The sequence below is a fragment of the Neophocaena asiaeorientalis genome, unplaced genomic scaffold (assembly GCF_003031525.2).
Source record: "Neophocaena asiaeorientalis asiaeorientalis breed wild unplaced genomic scaffold, Neophocaena_asiaeorientalis_V1.1 scaffold345, whole genome shotgun sequence".
NCBI classification, from domain to species: Eukaryota; Metazoa; Chordata; class Mammalia; order Artiodactyla; family Phocoenidae; genus Neophocaena; species Neophocaena asiaeorientalis.
In genome coordinates, this window is record NW_020175181.1 from 1931926 (window position 1) to 1959185 (window position 27260).

General features: G+C 38.2%; 1 protein-coding gene across 3 annotated transcripts in view; it reads right to left on the bottom strand.

Annotated features, from left to right (window-relative positions):
* Positions 1-613: 613 nt before the first annotated feature.
* SELENOI (selenoprotein I) overlaps positions 614-27260 on the bottom strand; it is a 43891-nt gene continuing 17244 nt past the window's right edge. The window contains exons 2-10 of one of the 3 annotated variants that reach the window (XM_024764495.1): positions 26949-27017; positions 26369-26477; positions 24141-24215; positions 18701-18963; positions 17665-17773; positions 12495-12543; positions 10910-11090; positions 9513-9695; positions 614-7290 (exon numbers count right to left, since the gene is read on the bottom strand). In XM_024764495.1, the coding sequence (XP_024620263.1) occupies positions 7192-7290; positions 9513-9695; positions 10910-11090; positions 12495-12543; positions 17665-17773; positions 18701-18963; positions 24141-24215; positions 26369-26477; positions 26949-27017 (1137 nt within the window). In that variant the 3' untranslated portion in view covers positions 614-7191. Of the gene's footprint in view, positions 7291-9512; positions 9696-10909; positions 11091-12494; positions 12544-17664; positions 17774-18700; positions 18964-24140; positions 24216-26368; positions 26478-26948; positions 27018-27260 lie in introns of those variants that run through there. The other 2 variants (XM_024764497.1, XM_024764496.1) reach the window with 2 other exon arrangements.

The window sequence follows — 27260 nt, forward strand, 5'->3', positions numbered from 1 at the left end:
TAAAATATGGGCCATTTCCTCCCTCATCTTCTTTAAACCTGTTACTGAAAAAACTTTTAAATGCCCACTGCCAGAACTGGGAGATCAATTCTTATGTTAAAAAAATAGGAAATATTCTCCTCAGAAGCCATGTTAGAAAATATGAGTTTTTATAAGAGCTTATGGTTTGTTCATATACTAAAGTTTAGGTGTATTAAGTGTGGGTTATTAAGTTCTTGTGGAATTAGCCTGGGAAATTAACAGCATACATTAACACTCTTTCTATGGGAAGATGTTTTTGAGTATGAAACCACCACCTTACAAGCTAATATAAGTGTGATCCAGTTATTATGAGAACAATAAATATTACGCAGTACCCAGTTCTGGGAGAGTCAAGAGCAGTATATTATGAAAAGCTGTTACTGCCACGTTCCTAGTACTCTGCTCTCTGAAACAAGTCACAGGACTATAGAACACCCAGGAGCTGATCAAACAAAACAAAACCTTTTAATGTTTTGCTCTAAATTAACCAATGATTCTCTGAGACAAGTGACTGGACATTATTTTTCTCCCCATAGCTCCCCTCCCCTTTTGCACCTGCCAAGGAAAAACAAAGAAGACAATCTGAAAACAATTAAAAGGATTGAAAAGTCATTTTCTCTTTTCTTTTATTACAATAAATATTTATCAGTAACAGAATTAAACAATTTTAAGTTAAAACCTACTGCATTACTTTTGTGTTTCACAGCAGCAGAAATAAAACACAAATCCAGTTGAAAGGGCGAGGCTTCCAGAATCCAGTGGCAAGAAACAGTCAAGGTCTTGATTATCTGGGCTAGCAACAGGATCACCGATGACACAATACTAATGGTGAAATGCACAGCTGTACTCTATTTGCACATCGAATTATCTAAGACTTCACAACATTCCAGCTAAGGAATTTAAGCAAACTGTGAAGCCCCAGTTCCCATAAGAGCTAGATTTTCCCCCCCATCAAGCCCAAGAGCACAACTGCTCCAAGGGCTGCCCTCTGGCCAGGATTGGGCCCATCATCATTCAGACCCAGAAGCCTCAACTCTGGTGGAAGCAACCATCTTTCTCAAAAGCTTTCTGGCTCACACAGTCCCTGGTGAAAGGGAAGGGGAAAGTGACAAATGTCAAGGGCCTTTCTTGGGGACTTAGATGAATGGAAAGTAGGAAAGACTATGGCTCCAGATAAGGAAGAGGCTTCACAGAGTTATGGGCTACATGCAGATTTAGTCAACATGAAGAAACAGTCTAGTGAAGGCTTACCATCTTGCTGATAATCGAGAGTAGACTGCATGTATATACGAATATATCATACATATATGTGCACAGAGAATATGTGTACATATTAAATATGCATATATACACACACCACACATAACCAGATAAAATAAATGCTACATTATTTGCTATGAACACAGCAAGTGCTAGACAGACCAGTTACTAACATGTTCAATTAAACTACTTGAAAGGGAAAATAAGACTTTGCGCTCCTTTCATCTTCTCTAATATATTCCACTTGTAGCAAACACATTCCAGTTACTTAAGTGGTATTGTTTCTAGGTACCTGAGAAGGGATGGAATCAGAATACTACAGAAAGCAACCTGCAACAGGACCAAGCTAAACAAATCAATAATTGATTCTGCCAGGATTCCTGCCGCCTATTCTTAGTCACAGGGCATGAAACCTTACTCAGAAAAGTATCGATTTCATTTCCTACAACTGGCTACAAACTTAATCTATTCTGTTAGATGGGAAGGGAAAGGGAGAAGGCAGACAGCAGGGAGTTTACACCTCAGCAGTTGCTCGCTGCCTTCCCCTTTACCCACAGGAAATGCTACTTTAAAAAACAAAACTGAAATTTGGAGTTTAATACTGAATTCTGCTTTCTTGGCACATTCCAGAAAGAGGAAATGATTACACGTAGCTACGTCTTTGTCTCCTGAATGGCTGCTCTAATGGGATAAGTTATATAAACAAAACAACCTACGAAAAATATTCATCTTGTGGGCAGTCTTGATTAGTACTTATTGAACTAAGTCTGATACTGAATGATACCGGTAATTCAAACAGATTCATAATGCAGCATTCATAGATCTCGTAAAATAAAACAGGATCCTCCTACAACCTGATCAGTAACATCAAGTACTAAACTAAACATGCTTCTGGCCAAGAACTTACTCTTCAGGGATTAAAAAGTGCTTCTCAAGAATATCAGAATCTAGAATTCATGGTAAATTGTCTGTTTCAATAAAAAGCCAGAATCAATTCCTATTCTAATTATTACCCATAGAAACTTCTCAAGAGAAGCCCTTAGCCTAAGAGCCATAAGGCACCCACAGCATTTAGCCACTCCTCGCATCTTCACTACTGTCTCTAATTACAACGTAGCATTAGGTACACCATGGCCATGGTCCAATTCACATGCTTTCAAAATAACACTCCCCTGATTGAACCTAGCTTTCTAAGAATGATTCTATGGAGAGCAAGACAATGTTAACGGCCTGTGGGAGACAATACTTCTGTTGTGTCCAAATGGACTCTCCTCAAGACAAGGCTTTGTTAAATTATTCTAGAATCACTCCATGTGCCATTTGCCAATTCTGGGCACCGGGCCTTTCTGACCAAATGCAACACAACCCCCTCACTCAGGCCACCTGTGAAAAAGGCTACAAACAGCAAAACTTCTTTTGCTACCCAAAATATTAGCTCATTTAAGATCTGTCTGTAAGAAGAGCAGGTCTCTGCTTAAAAACAATCGATCAGCTAGATTACTATCTCTTGCATTTTTCTTAAAAAGGAAAGCATTACTAGCATGTTTAAAAGGTTACGTTTATTTTGCACTGTAGAAACCCTGGAAATAAATTAGCCAGTAAATCCGATTCCCATGGCTTCACACAAAGGAAGAAGTAAACACATTGCCACTTTCTCTGGAAAAGTTAGACAACCACAATTTACCATACACCCTAAAGTAACTGCCTGCCAATAAGTCAGTCATTTGCACCACTGTCAAAGATGAAAAGTAAAATATACAAATCACATGGGTTACATAATTAATAAAGGAAAATCAGAAATTTACTTAAGCTTCCTAAAATGTACAGGGCATCACGCTTTCAAGTTTCACAGTGATTAATTTAACACCATTTTACTGTTAAAACTGTCACTTAAAATGTACATGTCGAAGTGCTTCAAATGCAGCATACTAGTTAAAATTCTTCCTGGAAGGTTCAACTACTGGCAGCTCACTTAAGGTTATTCACCCACAGGGTGTTCAAGAATGGGCATGCTGCCTTACAAGGACACCTCATAGGACAAAGAAAATTCTAGTCTGACTTCACAAATTTCCTATAGAGTGCTCAGGCAAGTCCAGAACTGAGGTCAAGATAAAGGCCACTCTGAACGTAAGAATCAACACAATCAAAGATTTCTGTATCTGTTTTTGGCTTATTTGGGGACCCGACATCAAATGTTCTAGTCCATCAGGTTTACTTTGTTCCCTCTGGCATGTTCCCAGCCCTTGACTAGTCAAGAGAGATAAGGCAATCGAGGAGACGTGAATGTGGCGAGATCTAGGGGCGACAGAGCAAGTGGGCGTCTCTGTCCTAGACAGTGGCTAGTTAAAAACCCAGGCGAAGAATGAACAGGACGAGTTACAAATAGGCTTCTTGTTAAAATATAAAGGGGAAAAGTAGCCTTTGATTCAAACACCTTCAGATTTTCTTCTTATCCTCCATAACTTAGAGAATCAAAGTCTGCTTTGGAAAGCAAGGTACATTCCAAATGTTTTTAGACTGACTACGAAATAAAATAATTCTTTGAAAACTGAACACTTAGGAGTCTTTCAAATTCACATTTGAACTTGAAGTTAGTAATGACTAAGTTGTGACACTTTTAAACTGTGCACTGCAGTAGGATCACTGGGCACTAAAGTGATCTCTTCTTCCCCTTAAAGTGGATACTATGCCTGCTTTCTCCTTTGCATGTTCCCCCAATGCCCAGGCTCTAGGTCATGACCAATATTCTTCTGGTAACTATTTAGAATTTGGGCAACCCTAGACATACATTCCTCTTCCCAACAGCTCTATATTTAAAAAAATTAAATGCTGGTAATAGTACTATAACATTCTAGGCCATAATCGGCATTGAACCTTCTTTTAAAAATTACAATTAGAAGTAATTTAACCATGATATTATTAAAATGCCAGGGGAGACTATTTAGTTCTTTATGTGGAAGTTATTCACTCTATTACCCTTAAGACTAGAACCCATAAACTATGTCTATTACACATTAAGGGAGGAATGTTGGTTAAATTGTGGCAATTTTAAACCGTACGTTACACTAGGATCATGAGTGCTGTTGAAGGATCATAAAAGGCAGCATTAACATACTCAGGTATTTTTTAAGATTTTTCTAATCCATGCCCCCCTCAAATACAGGGGAATTACTTTCTGACAAGCATAAAGGACATTTTTCATACCATAACCTGAAAAGAAACTTCTTACAGGTCTAGGTAATTTTGGTCAGAAGAAACACAAAGCAAACCTCTGGCCTGGCTAAGGCACTCTATTCTGAAAAGTACAGAAAACATGCATGTATGACCAATCATGCCACTGCTCCCCAAGAGGCATCTCAGCGTATGCTGGGAGAAAGGCTGGGGTGTGAACGCACTCCAAAATATCATGCATAAGCCTAAAAGATACTTTATACTTCGGAAATGTTATGATAATTGGCAATGATGTAAATTCACAAGAGCTCTTCGTAATGAAGTCCTGCTTCGGCTGCTGTATCACTACGTAACAAATGGGGGCTTTCATGACGCACTTCAAGACAGCAGACTAAACCAAGAAAAAGGGTCAACAGTACACTAAAGATTCACAAGTCCACAGTATTCTGTAACAGTTCATTACTCACTTTTCGTCTTTTATCTTCTTGACAGCCATCTTTCATCAAACGATGCCAATAAAACTGACTATAGCATAATTCTTAACCACCATTGGGAAATATGTTATAACGTATAGGCACAAAACAATTTTCAAATAAACCTGATGCAACAAAAAAGAGCAGAAACACACTTTGAGGTAAAACAGCCCCAAAATTACAGGACACGACCCTATGCCAGAAGTAAAGGGTTTCTGTTGTTGTTGTTGTTTTTACTATACTGTACCTGGTAAAGAAAGCCTGTGGTCCACATCTGTCATTTTATAAATATTTATCAGTTCTTTTATAATACGGATTAACCTCATTTTTGTATACAAGGTCAACAAAACAATAAAATGATTAGCTCAGAACCTTAAAACAAAGCTTTGTTCCAGGCCCAAATTAACACTTTATCCAGTTCAATTTTACAGATGACACAGAACAAGGTATACAAAAAATAGTTACTTTTACTTAATTAGTTCATTCTCTGACCTCCATAATGGCAATTTATTAGCAAACATGAAATCACTACCCATATTTCCCTTCATCAATTTCTCACCTATGTTCAGAGTTCATTTTTGTCTCAGAGAAAGTCACCAAATATACCTCAACCTTTACAATTTTTTAAAATGAGTACAGAACCATGTGTTAGCTCCTTGATGCCTCATTTCTAATGTCCTGAATGACAATGATTAGACTTTACACATTTAAAAACTGAAATATCAATTACATAGTTATTTTTACAAAGCAGCAGACTAAAATCCAACAGAGGAATACACTATAATTAAATTTGACGATGGTCACATTCACAGATAAATAATGATTATGGATTTAATTACATATCAACACAGTGGTGCCTATTTTATCCAAGTGCAATCCATCCAAAAAAAAGGGTTTAAGATACACTCTTCATTCAAGCACAAACTCCATTCAGTGGAAAATAAAAGAAAATCAGCCAGTAAACTTCATCACCACCAAATTAAATGGAGACAAAATAAAAAAAGAATATCCACATTCATGAAAAGGTGCGATCATAAAACAACCATATTAAAGTCAAAGAGATTTTTATGTTTGTCAGTAAACCTAAAAAATTACTCCAAGTCACATAAAGGGAGCACATACTCAGTAAGGCATATATATCAAAAATTTTCTTCAAGTGGGGAAGTGAGCAAGTTGGGGAAGAGAGAATTTCTATTTCCTTATCCTGTATGAAATAAAAAACACCGCACTCTCTTCCACAGAAAAAGACAGGGAGAGAGGAAGGACAAATTAAATCAGAAAACTAATTTCATAGTGAGGTTCACAGTAGTAATTTCATAGTGAGGTTCATGAGATTCCTAACTCCTAAGAAAATTTTTCTTATAAGGAAGTTTATCTGTGTTCTTCACAAGTAATTACTGTAAGACTGGGACTGTCACATGCATTCATATGATCATAGTTCATAGGCACCAAATCTCAGCAACTTGCAGCTGAGGGGGGAAAAAATGCCACATTTAAGCAATGAGCCATGCCAATGAGTGAGCTGTAATTACAATCCATTCTCTACTAAGTCCCAAGAGAATATTTTTCTTTAAAAGAAAATTAAACCATTTATCAAGATCCATTCCATAACAAAGAGAGTCAGAATACTAGAGAATCTAAATATATATATATATATATATATACATATACATATATATATATGTTTTTTTCTTTTCTAGCTCTCTTAGCACATGAGGACAAAAGGCATTTCCATGGGAAAGAGAAACCAGTATTTGGCAATTGTATATTGTTTTGTAATCATTTGGCATCTCTTGCTGAAGGTGACTTGCTCTTATCTTTTCCCTATGTTGGATTTGGGCTATTGATAGCTTCCATAGCTAAAGACCTACTCCTAGGTACCAAATATAAAAACATATTGGGTCTTCTGAATGTTATCAGTGTTCCTAAACAAATTTGGGGGTTTTAAAAATAAAAACCAAGGCATCTTTAACTCTGTAAAAACCAAAACATTATGGACTCCTGAAGCTAAAATTACTAGGAACATTTTGCTGGTCTAATGTATATTATGTTTAACCAAAACATCACATATCTTTATAAAAAACAAAATAAAAGAAGCTGGGAGTTAGTAGGTCAAAATTCCACAAGTTCAGATCATATGTATCACCCCTGCTGTCCACGTACCACACACACTGAGTTCCCATGTCTGTTAAGCAGATCAATTTAGTTCAATGGTGATGGATGAAATATTTACAAGCATCTTATTTACAGTACTTCTTTCTGTAGATTACAGGCCAATATTCTTTTCTTCCATTCCTAGTCAATCCGAGTTTGGTTTCCTCAATGAGAAGGGGTAAATCTGAAAATGGTTGCTCAGCTGCTTTACCTAACAGAAAACCAGAACATGAGGCAATGACAAATACATATGTAATTTTTTAAAAAAAGCATATAGAATTCACCCTCTGGAGACAACAATTTACTGGCATGACAAAAATCATCAGAAACGAAGAGGTTTTTCTGGACTAGGATAGCTGCAGAGCCAGCTGGCTGAATGAGTACTAGAACTACCCTGGGAGAGTTAGGACTTAGACTTGGGTCTGCCCAACTCCAAAATCTAGTCTTTCCAGAACCCTCCAGACCACACAGCCTTACATTCAAATCTACTGAAAAATTGTAGGGTTAGTTGACTTATAGTATCTATCAGATCAAATATTTACATATATGGTTAGAGTCAATGTTCACCTTCTTGTAACACTTGTAGGTAATCATTCCTAATCTGATGAAACAGTATAAAACTAGATCTGCAATTTTTGACAGTTTAAGCCATATTAGTTAGGGTATCCCTAGTGGGTAGGCAAAAGCAAGGTAATGTGCCAGTTAGCAAATATGGTTTATTTAATCCTTCTTATTTCCATTTTTCTTCTTAATATTTACATTTCAATAGTTCAAGTGAATGTTTTTGTGTGGTCTAACAAGTTTTATCTTCTGGTCAGAAGTTGTAGAAGTGTTAAGAGAGCAGAAAGACAGACCAAAAAAAGACGCTCCTGGAATTTTTTTCAGTTAGCTTGAGCTTATATTTATTTTCCAGATTTTTAACAATGAAAATGTACTGCTTTGTAATTTAAATGTGTTTTGGTTTGGTTGGGAGTGTGTATGTGGTTTTCTAAAGATATGCTTCTGAGGGTTATAAAAAGTTAAAACAATTATGAAAGACACTGGTTACTGTGCTCTACTTCATGCATATGACTGACGAAATATCAGAATAAAGGCCTCAGAGCGTTGATATAAAGCATATAATGTTAAATTTGCACAAACAAAAACATAAATGATTATGTCTTCATGTCACAATTCATAGACTTATCATGGTTTCTTTCACCTATTTTGTTCCAACAAATGTGGGCTACTTTGGGGAGAAACACTAAGGGAAGAAACATATGCAAGGTATAAGAAGTTGTGATCAAGCATGACAGGTGCCCCCGTTTTAAAAATACGTCTGACAATACAGAAGTAAAGACATTTTGTTTCTCAAACTGATTCACAGCAGGGCTCCTTTCAAAACAAACATACCAAATAGAAGTATTTTTAAAGCCACAGAAATATGAATATCCTATCACATGACCCGATTGCTATGAAATTATCCTCAGGAAAAAAGCAAATGAAGGAAAAAAATATTATTCCAGATAGTTCACTTCAACTTTATTTATAGTAGTGAAAATCTGGAAACAACCTAAATGATTAAAATAACTGAGTCATGGTTAAGTAAACTGATAATTATTAAGTAATCTCCTCAATGGAATATTGTACAGCAATTCAAAATCATAGTTATGAGACCACGCTAAGATATGTAAAATAATTAGCAAAGAATGTCACAGTGTGAGGAAAAGGAAACTAAACTGCATGGTTCTGATTTTCATTTTATTATACCTATCTTAGTCCATTTGTCCTGAAACCCGTTTCTTATTTTAGAAGAGAATATTAAGGTTTGCAGAATACTTCTTAAATCTACTCTCTTCTATATTTTCCCTTATAAAAATGCCCCTGAAGCTAAAGAAGCAAGCATAGAAATAGATAAACAACAAATAAGATGATCTTGTCCTGTATATAATTAAAAGCACAAAAGAGTTTATAATTCTTTACCAAGAAAATGGTTTACATTTCTTCTCACTTATAAACAAGAACTAATTCCTCACAATAATTATCTAGCTTTGAAATTATTTGTAGTTACTACGACATATTAATTACAGAAATGATATATGGCATCACACACCTGGATATTATCCAAAATTTAGAGAATATCCCAAAATTCTTGCAGCTACTATATTAAGCAAGTTTCTTCTGAAATTCTCCCTCACCTCACTGTTTAAGAATCAAATGGAGGGCTTCCCTGGTGGCGCAGTGGTTGGGAGTCCACCTGCCAATGCGGGGGACACGGGTTCAAGCCCTGGTCTGGGAAGATCCCACATGCCACGGAGCAACAAACCCGTGAGCCACAACTACTGAGGCCGTGTGCCACAGCTACTGAAGCCTGCACACCTAGAGCCAAAAATAAATTAAAAAAAAAAAAAAAAAAAGAATCAAATGGAACCAATTTTGCTCTAGATTACTCACCACTCGTACTCCATAATGGATGTGGGCCAGAGTGAAAGCAGTTGTTAATGTAAACAGGAGAATGCTCTCAATGTAAGAGGCCACTCCTACATTTACCACTATGACAACCAAGAAGAGAGGAACCAGAAACCAATTCAAAGTTGGGCACCGGGTACTGCTCATTTGACAAACAATCAGCTGACACTTGAAGGTATTAAAAAAAAAAAAGAGAGAATGAAAATTTAATTAGCAAAGCACGAGTCACTCCAACATTTAAAAAGCATTCAAGTACCTGTACATTACACTATTATCAAATTCAGTAATTCTCAACTGCTCAGGAGCCCAACTGGACCTCTACCCCAACCTCCAAACCCGTGGACCCTCAGACTGTGTGTCAGAAGAGACTGGAAGATAATTTAGTAAGGATGCTACAGAAGGCATTCTTCTACCGGGTAACAGTTTGGATAAAAGAAATTTCTCCCAATTTTAAGATTCTATGATATACGACAACAATTTTCTCAGAACACCCTCCCACAGCACCACACAACTAAATTTCTTCATGGTGATGAGGAGATGCTACCTCCAATCCAGACATGTTATCATACAACACCTCAAAGCCTCTTTGGCTCTCTTTACTTTCAACACCTTACTCAAATATAGTTTTATTCCTTCAGAGATACATTTTATATAATGCATTAACGTTTTCAGATCTTTAAACCCTATGAAATCAGTATGACCTGGGGCAGTAAACACAAGTTACACACATGGAAACATAAACTCAGTTGCTAAGTTAAAAAATAAAAACTTATTAAGGACCTGGCCTGAGCTAGAGCACAGGCTTCCTGGCTGTCAGGACTAACAGGGTCTTTTCTCAAGTCCTCCTGATTTTTCCTCCCTGTCTGCCCTCTTGCTGGGCCAGAGCAGAGAAGGATTTTTTAACGTATGCAGTATTTATTACAAAGTTTTTTATTCTATGTTATTAATTTAAAAATCAGTTGATTAAAAAACATGTGTGTGTGTGTGTGTGTGTGTGTGTCTGTTTCCTCCCTCAAAAACCCCTTCCAAGCTCCCTAAATTAAGCATTAGATCTGCTGCCATTTCAACCACACTATAAATAATATTTAGAGTCTGAAGGGAATTATTCCATGAATTCTTCAGCAGGCAACCAAAACAAAAAATTTAAATTATGTCATGGTTCCAAAATACTACAGCAGTCCCCAAATCCTACTGGTTTCAAACAAAAAAATAAAATAACTTTCAGCATGTCTTTGAGGTTATTCATTATTCTTTCAAATTTCTGATATAAGATCTTTAAATTAAAATCTGCTTATTCTAATACTATATAAGGTTTCTCAAACTATTGAATTCTGTCAAATATTTCTTATATGTATTACGATTTTTAAAAGAAAAAATCTTACTGTGATATTGGCAAAGGCTGTTCCAACCATTAAGTAGAATACTCTAGGATGTAACTCTAAAATATCTGAAGGTGACCGGAGGATCCATGCTGTAGACAAAATGAATAGCAAACATGGAGAAAAGAAGGGAACCATAGCTTCATAGACTGAATTGTGTTTCAAGGTGTTATTTTTATAGCTTCTGAAAAAAAATCAAGTAATACAAAGAACATTATTACATATAAAAACACTGTACTTGTAGTTCATAGTTTTCAAAGTACTTTCACACTTATTCTCTTATTTTTATTCACAATAACCCCATGGCACAGGTAGAACCAACATTATTAATCCCATTTTAGAGACAGGTTAAGTAAGGATGTGAGAATTTAAATTTACATAACTTGCTACCAAGTGGCAGGGCCAGGACTAGAATGCAAGTCTTCTGACCCTTAGTCTCACTTTTCCCTCTGGAATGTAAAGCTGAATAAAACTTGGACTGTGTCCTATGAGATTATACTCTAATAGGAAAAATAAAATGAACACAAAACAATACTAGCAGAGTACCTCATGGTGCTACTATGATACACAACTTAAGAGTGAAAGACTCTGAAATGAGACGGTCCACAGCTTATCTTATTGGCTCTGGGCACACAGGTGGTACTCTCATACATGTGTGCTCATCAGAACTGAACCCTCAATCCTCATCCCGGTTCTGCCACTAATTACATAACCTTAGGCAAAATACTGCCCAATCAGGAAAGGACCTCAACTTTAGAAAAAGAGGAAGACATGACTCAAATCATCTCTAAGGCCTTCAGAGCTTTCAATTTTATGGCTTCTATGAATGACTGCCAGTGGCTGTAAAGAGGGAAGATTCATAGAGCTTGGCTTGACATGGATAGGACTGTGCAAGACAGATTTGAGCACTGAAGGATGAAGTGGCAAGTACAAGAAAGTGTTCCAAGTAGAGGAGTAGAGGAAAGAGTGGGAGCAAAAGTACTGAGGAATGAAGAACAAAATACATTCAGGTCACATAAATGGACTCAGTGTGGCTGAGCCACAGTGGAGAAGTGCATACATAGATCACAGAGATGCAACTCCACCAGGGCAACTCCCCTCCCAACCCCTACACACTCCTCAGGCCGGAATTTCCATACGGCGCTCTTTGAGAAGAGACGGCATAGGTCCAGGATTTGGTCCTCAACTACACAAGCTGAGAAGTTTTATTGTATGATCATGCTAACTAAACTTACACATAATCAATTTATAAAAACTTATAATCAATTTATAAAAAGAACGTAAACCTATCAATATCTGACAGGAACATACTCCCTCCTGATTCACTCACAAAAAAATGACAAATTAGAAGACTGTCTGGTGAGCCCAAAACTTTTACAAAAAAACGAGTAGTTCTGGGCTACTGTTGAATTGACTACGCAAGCCACCACAGACAAATTATCCTAACCTCATTCTAGATTCAAAATACAGGTTTCATGACCTTTTCAAAATGCCCAGATTCCAAAATAAAGAAATCCTAAAATTCACCTAAATAACAATTTCTAAAGATGTTCATATTTCTTGCCCAATTAAAAAATTAAATACTTACCTGAAAAAGTTTAATAAACTCATTGGAAGAGTCACGCATAATGCACAACCTAAAAGGAAGAATATTTAAATTATCATGAATTATTATTCAAGAGTCATTTTTATAATAATCAAATACATACAAACTATGTAACATTCTTAGACCCAATAATTTTCAGGTTCAGGTTTACTTCTGTAATGAAATTAAACACATTTTTAAACAGCATTTACAACCGGAAAAGTGGCAGTACGGTTTGGTGATTCAGAGCAGAGACTCAAGGAGCCAGAGTGGGTTGAATCTCAGTTGTGCTACCAACTGGTCATGTGACTTCAGGCAACTTTTCAGTGCCTCAGTTTCCTCTTTTATAAAATAGAGACAATAGTAGTATCAACCCCGTAGGGTTTTGAGGACTAAATGAGTTATTACATGCAAAGACACCTGGAACAGTACCTGGTATATAGTAAATCGCACAGCCAGTATAAGTTATTTATTGGAAGAGGGGACAGTTAATAAATCCTGCTGCTTCCTTTACACTTATCTTTACCTCCCTAGCATTCTTAATTTCTCCCCCTACCCTATACACTAATTCTTTTCCCTGAAACCTTAAAAGCACAGCCTTCCCAAGAAGCCTTACCATTGCTCCTGCTGCTCTCACTACCTACTTATCTTACTCTGCTATTTCCTATCACTCACCAGACTTTCCTGTTGTCTTCATTTCCTCAGCACTCATTCATTCTGCCTCCCCTCTGCAGAAACTGTACTCTTGAAATTTATCAAGCTCTCCTAATAGTCAAATTCAGTATCCTTTCTTCATTCCTGACTTCTAAGTAAGATGACTCTGCTGACTATCCACTAACTGAAATTCTTTCCTCCCTTGGCCTTCGTGATTCCATTCACCCAATGTTCCTGTTAGCCATCCAACCATTACATTTGGTGTCCTTTTTTGGTAATCTACCTCCTGCATATTCCTAACTGGATGTTTGACTGTGCATCTACACTCCCTGAGAGAATCTTCTCTTCAGCTTTAACCATAAGCTACCTGCAGATGACTCCAAAATCTAATTATGTACTCTTGGGCAAATCAGACAATCTCTCTGATCTTCAGATTCCACAGGTGTACCATGAGGATGGTTTAAATGATTTTCTAGTGACCCCTGAATCTGATTCTGTGACCTATAGAGATGTAAAGTTCTAATCTTTCTCTGTTTCAAACTCCAAATCAATATATGTGGCAACTTTCTGGACACTTCATTTGGATATTTCCTTGTCACTCAACATATTAGTCCATTCTGGACTCCTGGTGACTAAACTTGGCTTGGGGGGCAGGGGCAGTGGTCAATGCAGCTGTGACCTTAAGGATCAAAGACAGAAGAACATTCCTTCAAAACAATTCCTAAGGCATCTTGCTAAAAACAGATGAAAAGGGGCTTCCCTGCTGGCATAGTCATTAAGAATCTGCCTGGCAACGCAGGGGACATGGGTTCCATCCCTGCTCCGGGAAGGTCCCACATACCACAGAGCAACTAAACCCGTGCGCCACAACTACTGAGCCTGCGCTCTACAGCCCGCGAGCCACAACTACTGAAGCCCACGCGCCTGGAGCCCATGCACCGCAACAGGAGAAGCCACCCAATGAGAAGCCCATGTACCGCAACAAAGAGTAGCCCCTGCTCGCCGCAACTAGAGAAAGCCTGTGCACAGCAACGAAGACCCAATGCAGCCAAAAATAAATAATAAATAAATTTATTTTAAAAAAGATGAAAAAACTAGAATTCACCGAACAGAAATCTCATCTCAAAAGATGAACTACTCTACTACTTTCAAGCCCAAATGGAACAAAGTTCCCTGAGTTAAAAGATCTTAGAGGGAGTGGAAGAGAAGACAAGATGTCCTCAATGTCCTCAGAAATTTTTAGCAGCTCATTCCATGTCAAGCTGGGGAGCACACCGTTAGGGAGTAAGGGCTAAATGAATTAAGCCAGAATCATTTGTAGCTTTCAAGTGCTGAAAATAGGCTGAGAGAAACCTGCAAAAGATTTGGGACCAAGAGTTTTTTAGTTTAAAACATCCTAAAATAGCTTTAGCTTAATTAAGTGCAGTAAGCGTGTAGAAAGCCTGAGCTCTATGTAGGCTGCCAAAGAGAAACAATGTATCTTCTATTTCTTCTCTAAATAACACTCGATGTACTTTCTATAAAGAATATTTAATTGTTAAATACTTGTCTATTAAACTCTATATAATGATAGTGATAGAACCCATACATATGTAGACCTGCTTTTCTTATTACCATAGGAAGGCCTAGACTTCATAATATAGGAAACAATAGCTATAGAAAAATCAGAATAGAATTTATAAAAAAGGATTGATTAGAATGAGATGAACACCAAGGATAACATGGTCACAACAAATATTTTGGTTCCTCATATTTCCAGGCTTAAGTAAAAACTTCAATAAAAACCAAGACAAAAAATACTTCAACGAAAGTAAAAAAGACAAACAACAAACAAGGGGGAAAATGTCATTTATATCAAAACAAAGATTAATATATCTAATAGATAAAGAGCTTCTAAAAATAAAGGAAGTGGTTAACAATCGTAATGCAAAAATTGACTAGCGATATAAAGAAAAAAGAAATATAAATGGCTCGCAAATACTAGAAAAGTTCATCCATAATAAGAGAAATGCGAATTAAAACTATACAGATATACCATTTCTTACCTAACAGACTGGCAAAAGTCCAAAAGTCTGACAACATACTACATTGGTAAAACTAAATAAACAAGTACTTTCATTCATGGCTGATGGGAATTCAAAAATCAGATAACCCATATGGAAGGGAATATGGGAATATTTAGTGAAAATGCATACATATGTCCTTACTAACAATTCTACTTCTAGAGACCTCTTCCAAAGTACCCTGGGAAAAATATGAACAGACATATATATGTACAAGACGATTTATTGCAGCAATTTGTACAACAGCAAAAGACCGGAAATAACACAAATGTCCATCAGTAGAAGGTTGTTTGAACAAACGATGGTACATCCACACAATGAAGTATTGTACCAGGCGGCTGTAAGAAGAAATGAGGAAGATCCCTAAACATCACTATGCAGTGATCTCTAAGATATACTATTATGCAGAGGGGGAAAAAAAAAGAAGCACGTGTAGTAAAATATGTATGGTATGCTACCATTTATCTATGAAAGGGGGTGATAACCCCCCCCAACACACACTTACTTATATTAAGAAAGAAACAATGAAAAGATAAACCAAAAAATTTAAAACTAAGAATAGTTAACTATGAGGGAGGAAAAGGCTAGGGTAGTGATAGAGACTAGACTTCTTTGAATATGTCTTGCTTTATATATAGATTTGACTCTGTAATCATGTGAATACATTACACAATTATAAAGGAAAAATAAATTTTAAAAGAAAAAGTAATCCATAAATATCAAAAGTAAAATGAAACTAACTTAAATGTACATATCCACAGATGGTGGCATAACCACAGAATGAGGACTTTAGACTATAATAACCTGACTGGGCATTCTCTAGTGGGATAAACCATAGGGCAAATGGAACTGCAAAAAACCAAAATCTTCGACAATTTCCAGTAACCATATGTCACTGATTTTGGAACTACATTCTCAGACTGTTGTGGGTATTTTATGGAATAACACAAAGGTATAATTATTTTGTGTCGTTGAAAGCAAAGACTTTTGTCAGAGTTTAAAGGACACACAAATATAAGATCAACTAGGTTAAGTAAAAGAAGATCTGTATCATCAAATATGATTTGGAATTATCAGTATGAATTTATGAGGTACTTTATCAAAAAACAAACTTTATTCCCCTGGCTATCCACTGAATGAATGGATTCCTAAGCAATGATCACCAGCGACTGTTAGTACCACTAGGTGAAGAGTTGAGGCAGAACTTGGGAAGAGATGGAACAGATGTACAATACCTCATCCCTCTAGTCATTACTGATACCACAGACAGAAAGACAACCAGCTATCGTGTGCCCCCTAATGTGATGCAATAGGAAGTACCATTACCTAATAAGTATCGCTGCCAAAAATTATAAATTACAAAGAAATTTATATGCCTATTAAAGTACCCACTTAACATTCAAAAATATATCTCCTATGTCGGAGATTCCATTTTATCTTTAAATAAATATTTAAATGTAAAATGCAGCACACCCACCACAGGACAAGCTGCATAAATCAAAAGATTCACTCATGAACGACAGCTGGAGATGAAAAATAGCTCGCCTTTTCAAGGTAAAGAAATCAGTTTATAGAGGCACCCAAAAATGAACATTTATTAGATTACAGCAGGGTTCCTAAAACATCTGCAGTCCAGAGCCACAGAAAATCCCCAAACTACTCCTTTTCTGAAAGCCAGTGCTTAAGGCACCATCTTCTCAGCTGTTTCTAAGCCTTCAATTCCCATTCTGTAACCAAGGTTCACAGACACACGGAGGGAAGATTAATTTTTAGATAAGAGAACAGAGCAACAGCCAACAAGTTTTTTTCTTTTACTCTACAAAGGTCTTAGTGTCACTCCTGGTGCCCCAAATAACAACCCAGATTCCTCTTCCTCTCTGCCTCTCTCCATAAAAACACTCTCCCTCCACTCAATCATCCTGTACATATCCCCTTTGGCTAAAATCAAAAAGGAAACATTACCATGATCAGTACCATGATCAAAACCTTTACCTAGCATTCAAAGGCTTAAGAAAAAGAGTATCTGAGAGGAACAGAAGCTCAATTTTTGGAGTGGATGTATTATAAAGTAAACTCTGTGTTTCGTCATTCTATTTCCTCAAACTAACAATCTTCAATTTTGAGATAAGTATTGAAATCAATACCTAACGTCCAACTAAATGTGGATCCTCCAATACAGTCTAGATTAATTTGAATAGTTAGTTTACGGGGTTTGTGTGATCTATTTCGGTATTGCCTTCTGATTAGAAATAACTTGGTGCTGAACAAAAACAAAACAAAGCAAAACAAAGCAACCTTATTTTCCTTAAGGGTTTGGCTGAAACCCTACAGGGTTGCGGGGTTCTGCTTTTGCTGCAGGGCGTGAGGGCAGGCGGGGAAGTGCTGCTGGTTATAATCAAACACTGGCTTTGATAACAAAGCGATGTTACAACAGGCTTCAACATGGAGCTTCTTACCAATGATCATTGCAGTGAATAGGTCTCTATATAAGAAATTAAACAGGAAAGGTTCATACCAGGCCTCAACTCCCACAATCGCAGTCACTATGTAGACAAAGGAAATAGTCTGGAAGGAAAATGCAGACAAAAATATACAGAGCATTAACAGCTGGAAAGATCAGGGAGTCAGTAACGCTTTATGCAGCAGAAGTCTCGTAAACAGCTTTAGTAAAAGCAAGAAGTATGCTTAAATTTGATATGGTGGCAAGTCTTGCCTTTAAAAATAGTTTTTTCAGCCAACAACACCATAAAATAACTAACTTCTAGACAATGCAAACAACCGGCCTCATAAGGCACCTCGTAGATTGGTTTAGCCACACGACGTTCCAATTTGCCCACCCAATCATTTTCTTCAAACACACTCCAACTTCTGATTCTTTACTGGAGCCTTAGGTGTAGACGGGCAAAATGGCAACACAAAAAGCTGGGATTCTAAGGCAGGGAGAGTTCATAGCAAGCCTATAAAGTAAGAGGAAAACAAATCTCTCTACTCACTGAAAAGTTGGCAATGAAGACAAAAAGCCAACAATTTAATTATAAGCGCCTTTCTTTATAAAATCAGTTTCAATGAATGTTTGTTAAGAAACCGTTCATTTTTTGGTGTAATAATGGCATTGTAATTATGTTTTTTAAAAAGAACTCTTACCACTTAGAGATATATAGTAAAATATTTATCACATAATGCCAGGATTTTCCTTTAAAATAACTGGAAGGAGGGTGAGGAAGAGTACATGTGAAACTAGACTGGCCAAGTGTTAACTGCTCAAGCTAAGTAACAGGTACATAAGGGTTCACTATACTATTCTCTCTACTTTTGTACATATTGGAAATTTTCCATAAATAAGTAAAAATAATATAAAATAAAAAGGAAAAAAATGTCAAAGCACCCATCAGTTCTAACCAGAAAAGCAAAAGGTCAATAAAGAAGGAGTAACAAAAACTTTCCCCAAAATTCATGGCAATGTTGAAAATTTAAGGAAGAACCCATACTTACCACCTGGCTAACGTCATATCCCCATGGCAGGAAAAGAATCCCTGTGTTATACTTTTCCCAGTGGGACAGGATGAAAGAAAATAAAACTACCCATAGCAGGAGATAAAGAACAAAAACAGTGACACCCGATGATCCTCGTCCAAAAATGGAATACACAGTTACAACAAAGTAAACACATGACCAACTATCCAGGCCATGGTCAAAAAGCTCCCCTAACGGGGTGCTGGAATTGGTTCTACGGGCTTGCTTTCCATCCACACCATCTGCAACAAAAAACACATTACCACAGGAATAGGTCAACAACTGCACCAGTCTGGAGAAAGTCTTCTTTAATAAAATGGAGAGAAACAAAACAAAACAGACGAGCATATCATAGGAATGTTAATTAACTAAATTATAACTATCAGACAGTACTGTAAAAATCCAACCTTTAATTGCTACAATGCAAAGATTTCAGAAATAAAACCTGTAATTTCTCAAAGCTTAATCTAAAAATGAAAATGTTAAATCACATTGAATGGTGTCTATTTCAGATCTCAGGAAGAAGCATTCTAGTTGGACTCTGAATTCCTCCAAATCTGCGTAACAACTAACTGAGTTGTTCCACTAGGCGCAAATTCTTAACCCTCCAGAGAATATTCAATAGTTGTTCATTATAATTTATCTAACCATTCCTTGCTCTAAGATCCAAAAACACTCTGTTACTTCAGTCATAACACCTGTTTCATCTTGTTTGATATCACAGTTACTTCTTTACAGATTGACCACCTCCATAATTTTAAGTGCTTTCCAAAAAGGCTTTGTTTGCAACACAGTAGGTGTTGAGTAAATATAAGAATAAATGTATTGGGCTTCCCTGGTGGCGCAGTGGTTGAGAGTCCACCTGCCGATGCAGGGGACACGGGTTCCTGCCCGGGTCTGGGAAGATCCCACATGCCGCGGAGCGGCTGGGCCCGTGAGCCACGGCCGCTAAGCCTGCGTGGCCGGAGCCTGTGCTCCGCAACGGAAGAGGCCACAACAGTGAGAGGCCCGCATACCGCAAAAAAAAAGAAAGAAAAAACGAATAAATTTATTGAATAAATTGAACTTACTGAAAAAATTGTGAGATTGGGATTGACAGATATACACTAATATGTATAAAATGGATAATTAATAAGAACCTGCTGTATAAATAAATAAAATAAAATTCAAAAAAAATTTATTGAAACTGTACAATGCACTATTTTTAAAATTAATTTTTATTGGGGTATAGTTGATTTACAATGTTGTGTTAGTCTGCTGTATAGCAAAGTGAATCAGTTACATATGTCCACTCTTTCTTAGATTCTTTTCCCATATAGGTCATTACAGGGTATTGAGTAGAGTTCCCTGCGAAGCACTATTCTTGATGCTCTGAAGACTATAAAAAAATCTTAGAATAAACTAAGTCTGTGCCCTCAAAGAGTTTACAATTGAGAACGGAGACAAAACATGACAGTTACAGATATGATGTATCACAAACCAGAGAAGAGTACAGAAAAGGGACGAGTTCTCTTCAGGCTAAGATAAGCTAGACTGGCTTTCCAGACAAGATGAAATCTGAGTGGGGACATAAAGAATGAGTTGGATTTCGGTAGATAGGAGATAAAGGAGTGTGTCATTTCAAGAGGAGGGAGTGTTATCGGCAAAAACACCGAGATGGAAAAGCACATGTGTGTGCAGAGAATGCCAAGTACTTTAATCTGACCAGAAACTAGTATGTGAAGATGGCAGTCTAAAGAGGCTAGAAGGAAGGTCCGAGCCAGTTTAAAGGTATCAGAGAGTCTGAGGAGCTACTACAATTATCTGAGTAGAGGATTACAAAGAGAAAAGCAATGCAGTGCTTCAGGAAGACCCACTTGATATTGGTGGGAAGGACAGGCTGGGAGAGGAACCCTACTTAGTAGGCCTAAATTGAGATGGAATGCAGTGGGCATAAAAAGCTGGAGGAAGGCGAGACATTAAGAAAATAAAAATGACAGTGCAACCAAAGAGGAGAGGTGAGGCCGAAGGACAAGAAGACCATCTCCAAAATCTCCCGTCTGTGTAACTAAGAGAGTGGTAGTATTAACAGAAATAAGAAAATCTGAAGGAGCAAGACTGATAGAAAAGAGTTGAGTACAGTTTTAGATGCTGAAATTGAAGCGTTAGCAGGACATCCATATGGTAATGTCGAACAACTCAACCTAAGGATACTTACTAGCAACTCAGAAGATAGATAAGGGCTAGATACTAACACGGGAGTCAACTCAATAGTGTTAAGGATCAGGATTACCAAGGGAATAAGGAAGGAGAAAGAGAAAGAGAAAGCACACTGGAATACTTTCACACAGGGGCGAAAACAGAGGAGTCGGAGGGGTGGGGGGGGGGAGAGGAAGAGAGAATGGTACAACCTAGTTAAAAAGGAAGAAGAGTCTGAACTATAAAAATTCCTCCTCCAAAGAAACAGTTTTGCATCAGAATTAGACTAATTGTAAAGATTCAGATTCAAGGAATTAAAAATTCCTTATCATTACTGTGTTTATCTTGCTCACCACAGTGTTATCCCCAGTGCCTAGCTCAGTTTGTGGCAAAGAGGGCCTTTAAAAATGTTGTTGAAGGAATATATGAAAGGATGAATCTCAGACTCTGGCCCAAACACTGTAGATCTCTGTTATACAGGATTGGGAACTTTTCTGCCCCCAAGTAGTTAAAATATATCCTAAGAGTCTTTTCTTATTATTTGCTGGCTTAATTTCCTATTCTCAGTGCAACTTCTGTGCAGTTATTACAAATATTATATTCATGAACTACAATATTAATTAGGTTTTGTACGTCTTCTCACTGAACCCGTTCTAGCCCCATAAGTCTGGGGTCTAGATAAGTCTCACAATGTTTTTTCATAAGAAAGGCAATTCAGCGCATAACCTATATATTATGAAAAAGCCACCAGCAGAACCTACAGCAGCACCCTGTGATCAAACACACTGATATTTCTGCAGCAAAGCATAAGGATAGTCACACTAGTAGTATAAATGAAGGCTATAAATTGTTGCTTCAAGGCAGGTTTTGCAACCAACAGTTCATGTTAGATCAGGATTTTTGCCAGAATTGTGGAGACCTGAAACAGGTAGATGGTACAGTACTTCAAAAGACTCTTACGGGGACTTCCCTGGTGGTACAGTGGTTAAGAATCCGCCTGCCAATGCAGGGGACACGGGTTTGTGCCCCGGTCCGGGAAGATCCCACATGCCATGGAGCAACTAAGCCCGTGCGCCTCAACTAATGAGTCCATGTGCCATAAGTGCTGAAGCCCATGCGCTTAGGGACTGTGCTCCGCAACAAGAGAAGCCACCTCGGGACTTCCCTGGTGGTGCAGTGGTTAGGAATCCGCCTGCCAGTGCAGGGGACACAGGTTCGAGCCCTGGTCCCGGAGGATCCCACATGCCATGGAGCAACTAAGCCCGTGCGCCTCAACTAATGAGTCCATGTGCCATAAGTGCTGAAGCCCATGCGCTTAGGGACTGTGCTCCGCAACAAGAGAAGCCACCGCTATGAGAAGCCCGCGCACCACAACGTAGAGTAGCCCCCGCTCGCCGCAACTAGAGAAAGCCCGCGCGCAGCAACAAAGACCCAATGCAGCCAAAGATTTAAAAAATAAATTAATTTTAAAAAAAAAGAGGGGCTTCCCTGATGGCGCAGTGGTTGAGAGTCCGCCTGCCGATGCAGGGGACACGGGTTTGTGCCCCGGTCCGGGAAGATCCCACATGCCGCAGAGCGGCTGGGCCCATGAGCCATGGCCGCTGAGCCTGCGCTCCGCAACGGGAGAGGCCACAACAGTGAGAGGCCCGCGTACCCCAAAAAAAAAAGAGAGAAGCCACCTCAGTGAGCAGCCCACGCACCGCAACAAAGACCAACACAGCCAATAAATTAATTAATTAAAAAAAAAAGACTCTTATGACATGCTGTTAAAAGCCAGAGCACACAGGCCTCTCCTTTTCCCTATTCCTCTTGCAGTCCTTGGCAACCAAATCCTATAGCAAAAAAAAAATTTTGTTTTTTTTGGCCACACCGCACGGCATGTGGCATCTTAGTTCCCGTGCCCGCTGCAGTGGAAGTGCGTAGTCTCAACCACTGGACCTCCAGGGAAGTCCCATTAAAACCAACTCATCTTTAATAACAAATGCACAAAAGTCTCTGTCTAAATGTAGATCTTTTAACTAAGTTTTTGCCTAATTCTTCTTGATTTTATTCTCTTCCTTCCCCAAACTCTTGCAGCTCTGGTCATCCACCACATCAGCATTTAATCCTGTACCAAATTACCCTGGTTTTATGAATACAAGTCATTTTTATCTGAAGAGACCTAAGCAACTTTAAGTCAGGGTCTGCTACTTCACATTCATTTAAAAACCACATACTGAGTACCTCCTATGGAGCAGGCACTGTTCTTATAACACTGGGTACACAGCGAGCAAGATAAAGTACCCACCCTCAAGGAACTTACATTTTAGAGCAGACAACATACAAGGGGGTCATATGGTTTTAAGTGCTATGGAGAAAAATAAAGCAGGGAAGAATAGGAGAATGCAGGACAAGTCACACAGATGATCCCAACGAAACGCACCCTTGGCAGAATACATGGTGTAGCCTGGCCCAGTGGACTTCCCTGACCACGCCCCCTCCACCAAATGAGAATTGATCACTTCTATATTTGTTCTCCCACTATGCTCTATTACAGCATCTCTCTCAGTATTCTGCAGTTATTTGATATGTCAGTACTGCTTCCCAAACTCATGGCAAAAATGATGTCTTACTCCAGGGTTGGGAAATATTTCTTGTAAAGGGCCAAACAGTAAATATTTTAGGCACTGTGGGCCAAATGGCCTCTGTTACAACTACTCAACTATGTCTCTGCTGCAGGAAAGCAGCCACAGACACGTAAAGGAATGAGCATAGCTGTGTTCCAGTAAAACTTCACTTACAAAAACAGACAACAGGCGCTTCCCTGGTGGCGCAGTGGTTGAGAGTCCACCTGCCGATGCAGGGGACAAGGGTTCGTGCCCCGGTCCAGGAAGATCCCACGTGCCACGGAGCGGCTGGGCCCGTGAGCCATGGCCGCTGGGCCTGTGCGTCCAGAGCCTGTGCTCCGCAACGGGAGAGGCCACAACAGTGAGAGGCCCGCGTAACGCAAAAAAAAAAAAACACAAAAAAACAGACAACAGGCCAAATTTGGCATACAAGTGGTAGTTTGCCAACTCCTATCTTATTCTTTGAATTCCCAGCAAATGACAATATTTTTCACAGAGGAACTCAAGAACGTATTTATCAAATTGAACAGGATATTAGTAAACCCTAGTTAAAATGAATTAAGCACAGGAGAAAACGTTTGGTGCTATCGTTGCTGACAGTTTCAGCAGCCACTGACTATTTGCCAATTTCTTACCTAGAGTGTAGGCTACGAAGTTGAGGATGCCTACTACAATCCAAACCCAATCAGGTACATGCTTGTGACCTGGTGCTGTAAAGGAAAGCAACTCAGATTTTAACACAGTCTAAGTACAATTGTTCTTACCATAGCCCATACTGCCAATGAGAAATGTTTCTATTTATTAAACAGAAGCTGAAGTACTTTACAATATATTTCGAATGCAGAACTAGGTAAATATTAGAATGTATCAGCAAACTCTGACAAAACAAAAGTAACTGCCCAACCCCTCATAAACAACAGGCATTTATTTTGAACTTTAATCATAACTCAAGACTGACTATCTTCACTTGAAAATTACTTATGTGCCTAGAATGAAAAATAATGTTTTTGGAATTCAAAAAATGCTTGTGTTTAATCTGATCCTTGTTGTTTATGATTATACTACAAACACGTATTAAGCTTTCAACCTATACTCTCTCACTAAATTATTAATTAGCTGAACAAAAGACCTTTCGATTTGTGTCTAGGTAAATTACCTCAACTGGATGATTCTGGCAACAAAATCGTTCTGAAATGTCTGGACCTCACTTTCTCCCCCCCAAGATAAAACAAGTGAGATTCAGCTCTGGGTTCTAGTCCTGGCTCTGTGACCAACGAGCAGTGTGGCCCTGAATATACCATTTAACCTTCCTGTCTTCCACTTCCCAAATATACTGGGACTAGATGGTTAATCTGGCCCTTCAAGTTGTATGACTTGGAGAAATACATATATTTACGTATTTTTAGTTCTCTTAGTAACTAAGTAAATAGTCTTATTTAGTCAGAGAAAATACTATTTCTAGTTTCAAAGATAAACTTTTGAGGCTGTTCTGAGGATTAAAATACAATTTAAAAAAACCCCACAATATCAAAGCCATGCTTAATGAAATTTAAGCATGGTAGTGGTACTGATCTTGAATTACCATTTTATTACACATACAGAAGCTATGGCTAAAATTTTCAGTTGATAAAGTCAGGCCTAGGCAGAGTTTCAATATTCATAATTCCTATAATATCAAAAGTCAGTAAGTGTTTGAAACTCCAAATTCTCCTACAAAAACAATGTTGTCAGTGATTGTTAATTTCTCTAGGTCAGTGCACAAGCGTCTGCTGAACCCACAACACAGATGAATTACAGCAGCGGTCCCCAACCTTTTTGGCACCAGGGACCGGTTTCATGGAAGACAATCCTTCCATGGATGGTGGGGGGGGCGGTGCTGGTGTTTCAGGTGGTTAATGCGAGCGAGGGCGAGCGGCAGATGAAGCTTCGCTTGCCCGACCCTTGCTCACCTCCTGCCGTGCAGCCCGGTGGCTAACAGGCCGAGGACCGGTACTGGTCCGCAGCCCAGGGGTTGGGGACCCCGGAATTATAGTACTAAAACTCCTGACTACATCATTTATAAGTATTCTTATTGGAAAATATCTTCTAACTTAGAATACAAAAAATACTCATCTACCTCCATCTTTCTGTTCCTCTCAACTCCATCCACCAGCTAAGCAATAAGAATAAACTGTTTCCCACATATCCCCCCTCATCCCAGATGTGCTCCAGATTCTCTTGTCCAGCCGGGGCAGAAGCTGGGGTGTGGGAAGAAGTAAGATAGCAGTGGGTCTGAAGGAAGCCATTGGGAATAAGCTGAAAACTGCCTCCAAAGGTGCATTTTGCCTCCCATCCTCAGTAAGGGGCCAGACTTCTGTCAGTAAATATCTAAGGTCTAACAACCATTCTCAGAAGAAACTGGGAGTTATTAAAGGTACGTACAAGTGCGAGCAGAGGAAAGAGAGACCACATTGCCTTTAGAAAAAGGGGAGTTTTATTCCATACCTAGAAAAGGGAAAGGGATATTTCTGGAACTGGTAGGTATGCTGGGCCTTGCTTATACTCATTTTCAGGCAAAACTTCACGGTCCTACTTTTCCATCTTCTTATAAATCCCATTACTCTTTATTTACAAAAACCTCATTGCTTTTTAGACAGCATATCTAAATTCAATAGCCAAATCGGTTTCTAGAACTTATTAGAAACATACATAACAGATTGTGAAAACACAACTTAGCCTTTACACACAATTCTAACATTTTACAACCCTTCTAATATTCAAAACTTTTCAGAAATGCAAGCATCTTAATAGAATCAGAAAATAACCATATCTCATTTTTTGCTATTTAGACATTTAAGATTTTATATTAAGGTAATAATCTTACCTGAAGCATAAAAGTCAGGATCAAAGTATGCCATAAGCAGAAAATTGAACACAACCAGCAGAAAGCCAGAAAAGGTTATCAGATTTGGAGCCAGCCAAGTAGGAAATACCTATTTGTTTCAAAATAATTACAGAATAATTAAAGTAGAGAAATCTCTCTGTCTACTACATACCACAACATGCAAATGTGTCAAAACAAAAACTATCAATTTGAAAGACCATATATACAGGAATTATATATATATATATATCAAATTATAAACCGTAATCAGTTAATAGAAATAAGTCTATTTTCTATATTTTAAATAATTCTGTAATCAACGAACTTTTATAATCATAACATTATATTTATTTTAGAAAAATTTAAGAAGCATTTTATAAATATGATAGATCTAGAGTATAAGCTTATACTTCAATGATGAGATAAATCAAAAGGTATGTGACTAAAGGAAAGGAGGACGGGAGAGGCGGTTTCTCTAAACGTCTTACTGAACTGACAGTTGGTCTGTAATACTCCAAAAAATAGTTTAAAATATTTAAAACTTACTGAAACCTAAGTACATGCTTCTTAATCATCTTACCTTCACTACGGTGTTCCAAAATGGATGCATGACATACAGAGAGAGCGGATTGGTATCCACAGCACTGTACTGTTAAGAAATGAAAAGAAATATTCAGAGCTAACCCTTTGCATACCAGCAAGTATTTAGAACAACATTTCTCAAATGAAAATAATAGTACAGGGACTTCCCTGGTGGCGCAGTGGTTAAGAACCCCCCTGCCAATGCAGGCGACACGGGTTCGATCCCTGGTCCGGGAAGATCCCACATGCCGCGGAGCAACTAAGCCCGTGCGCCACAACTACTGAGCCTGCGTTCTAGAGCCCGTGCACG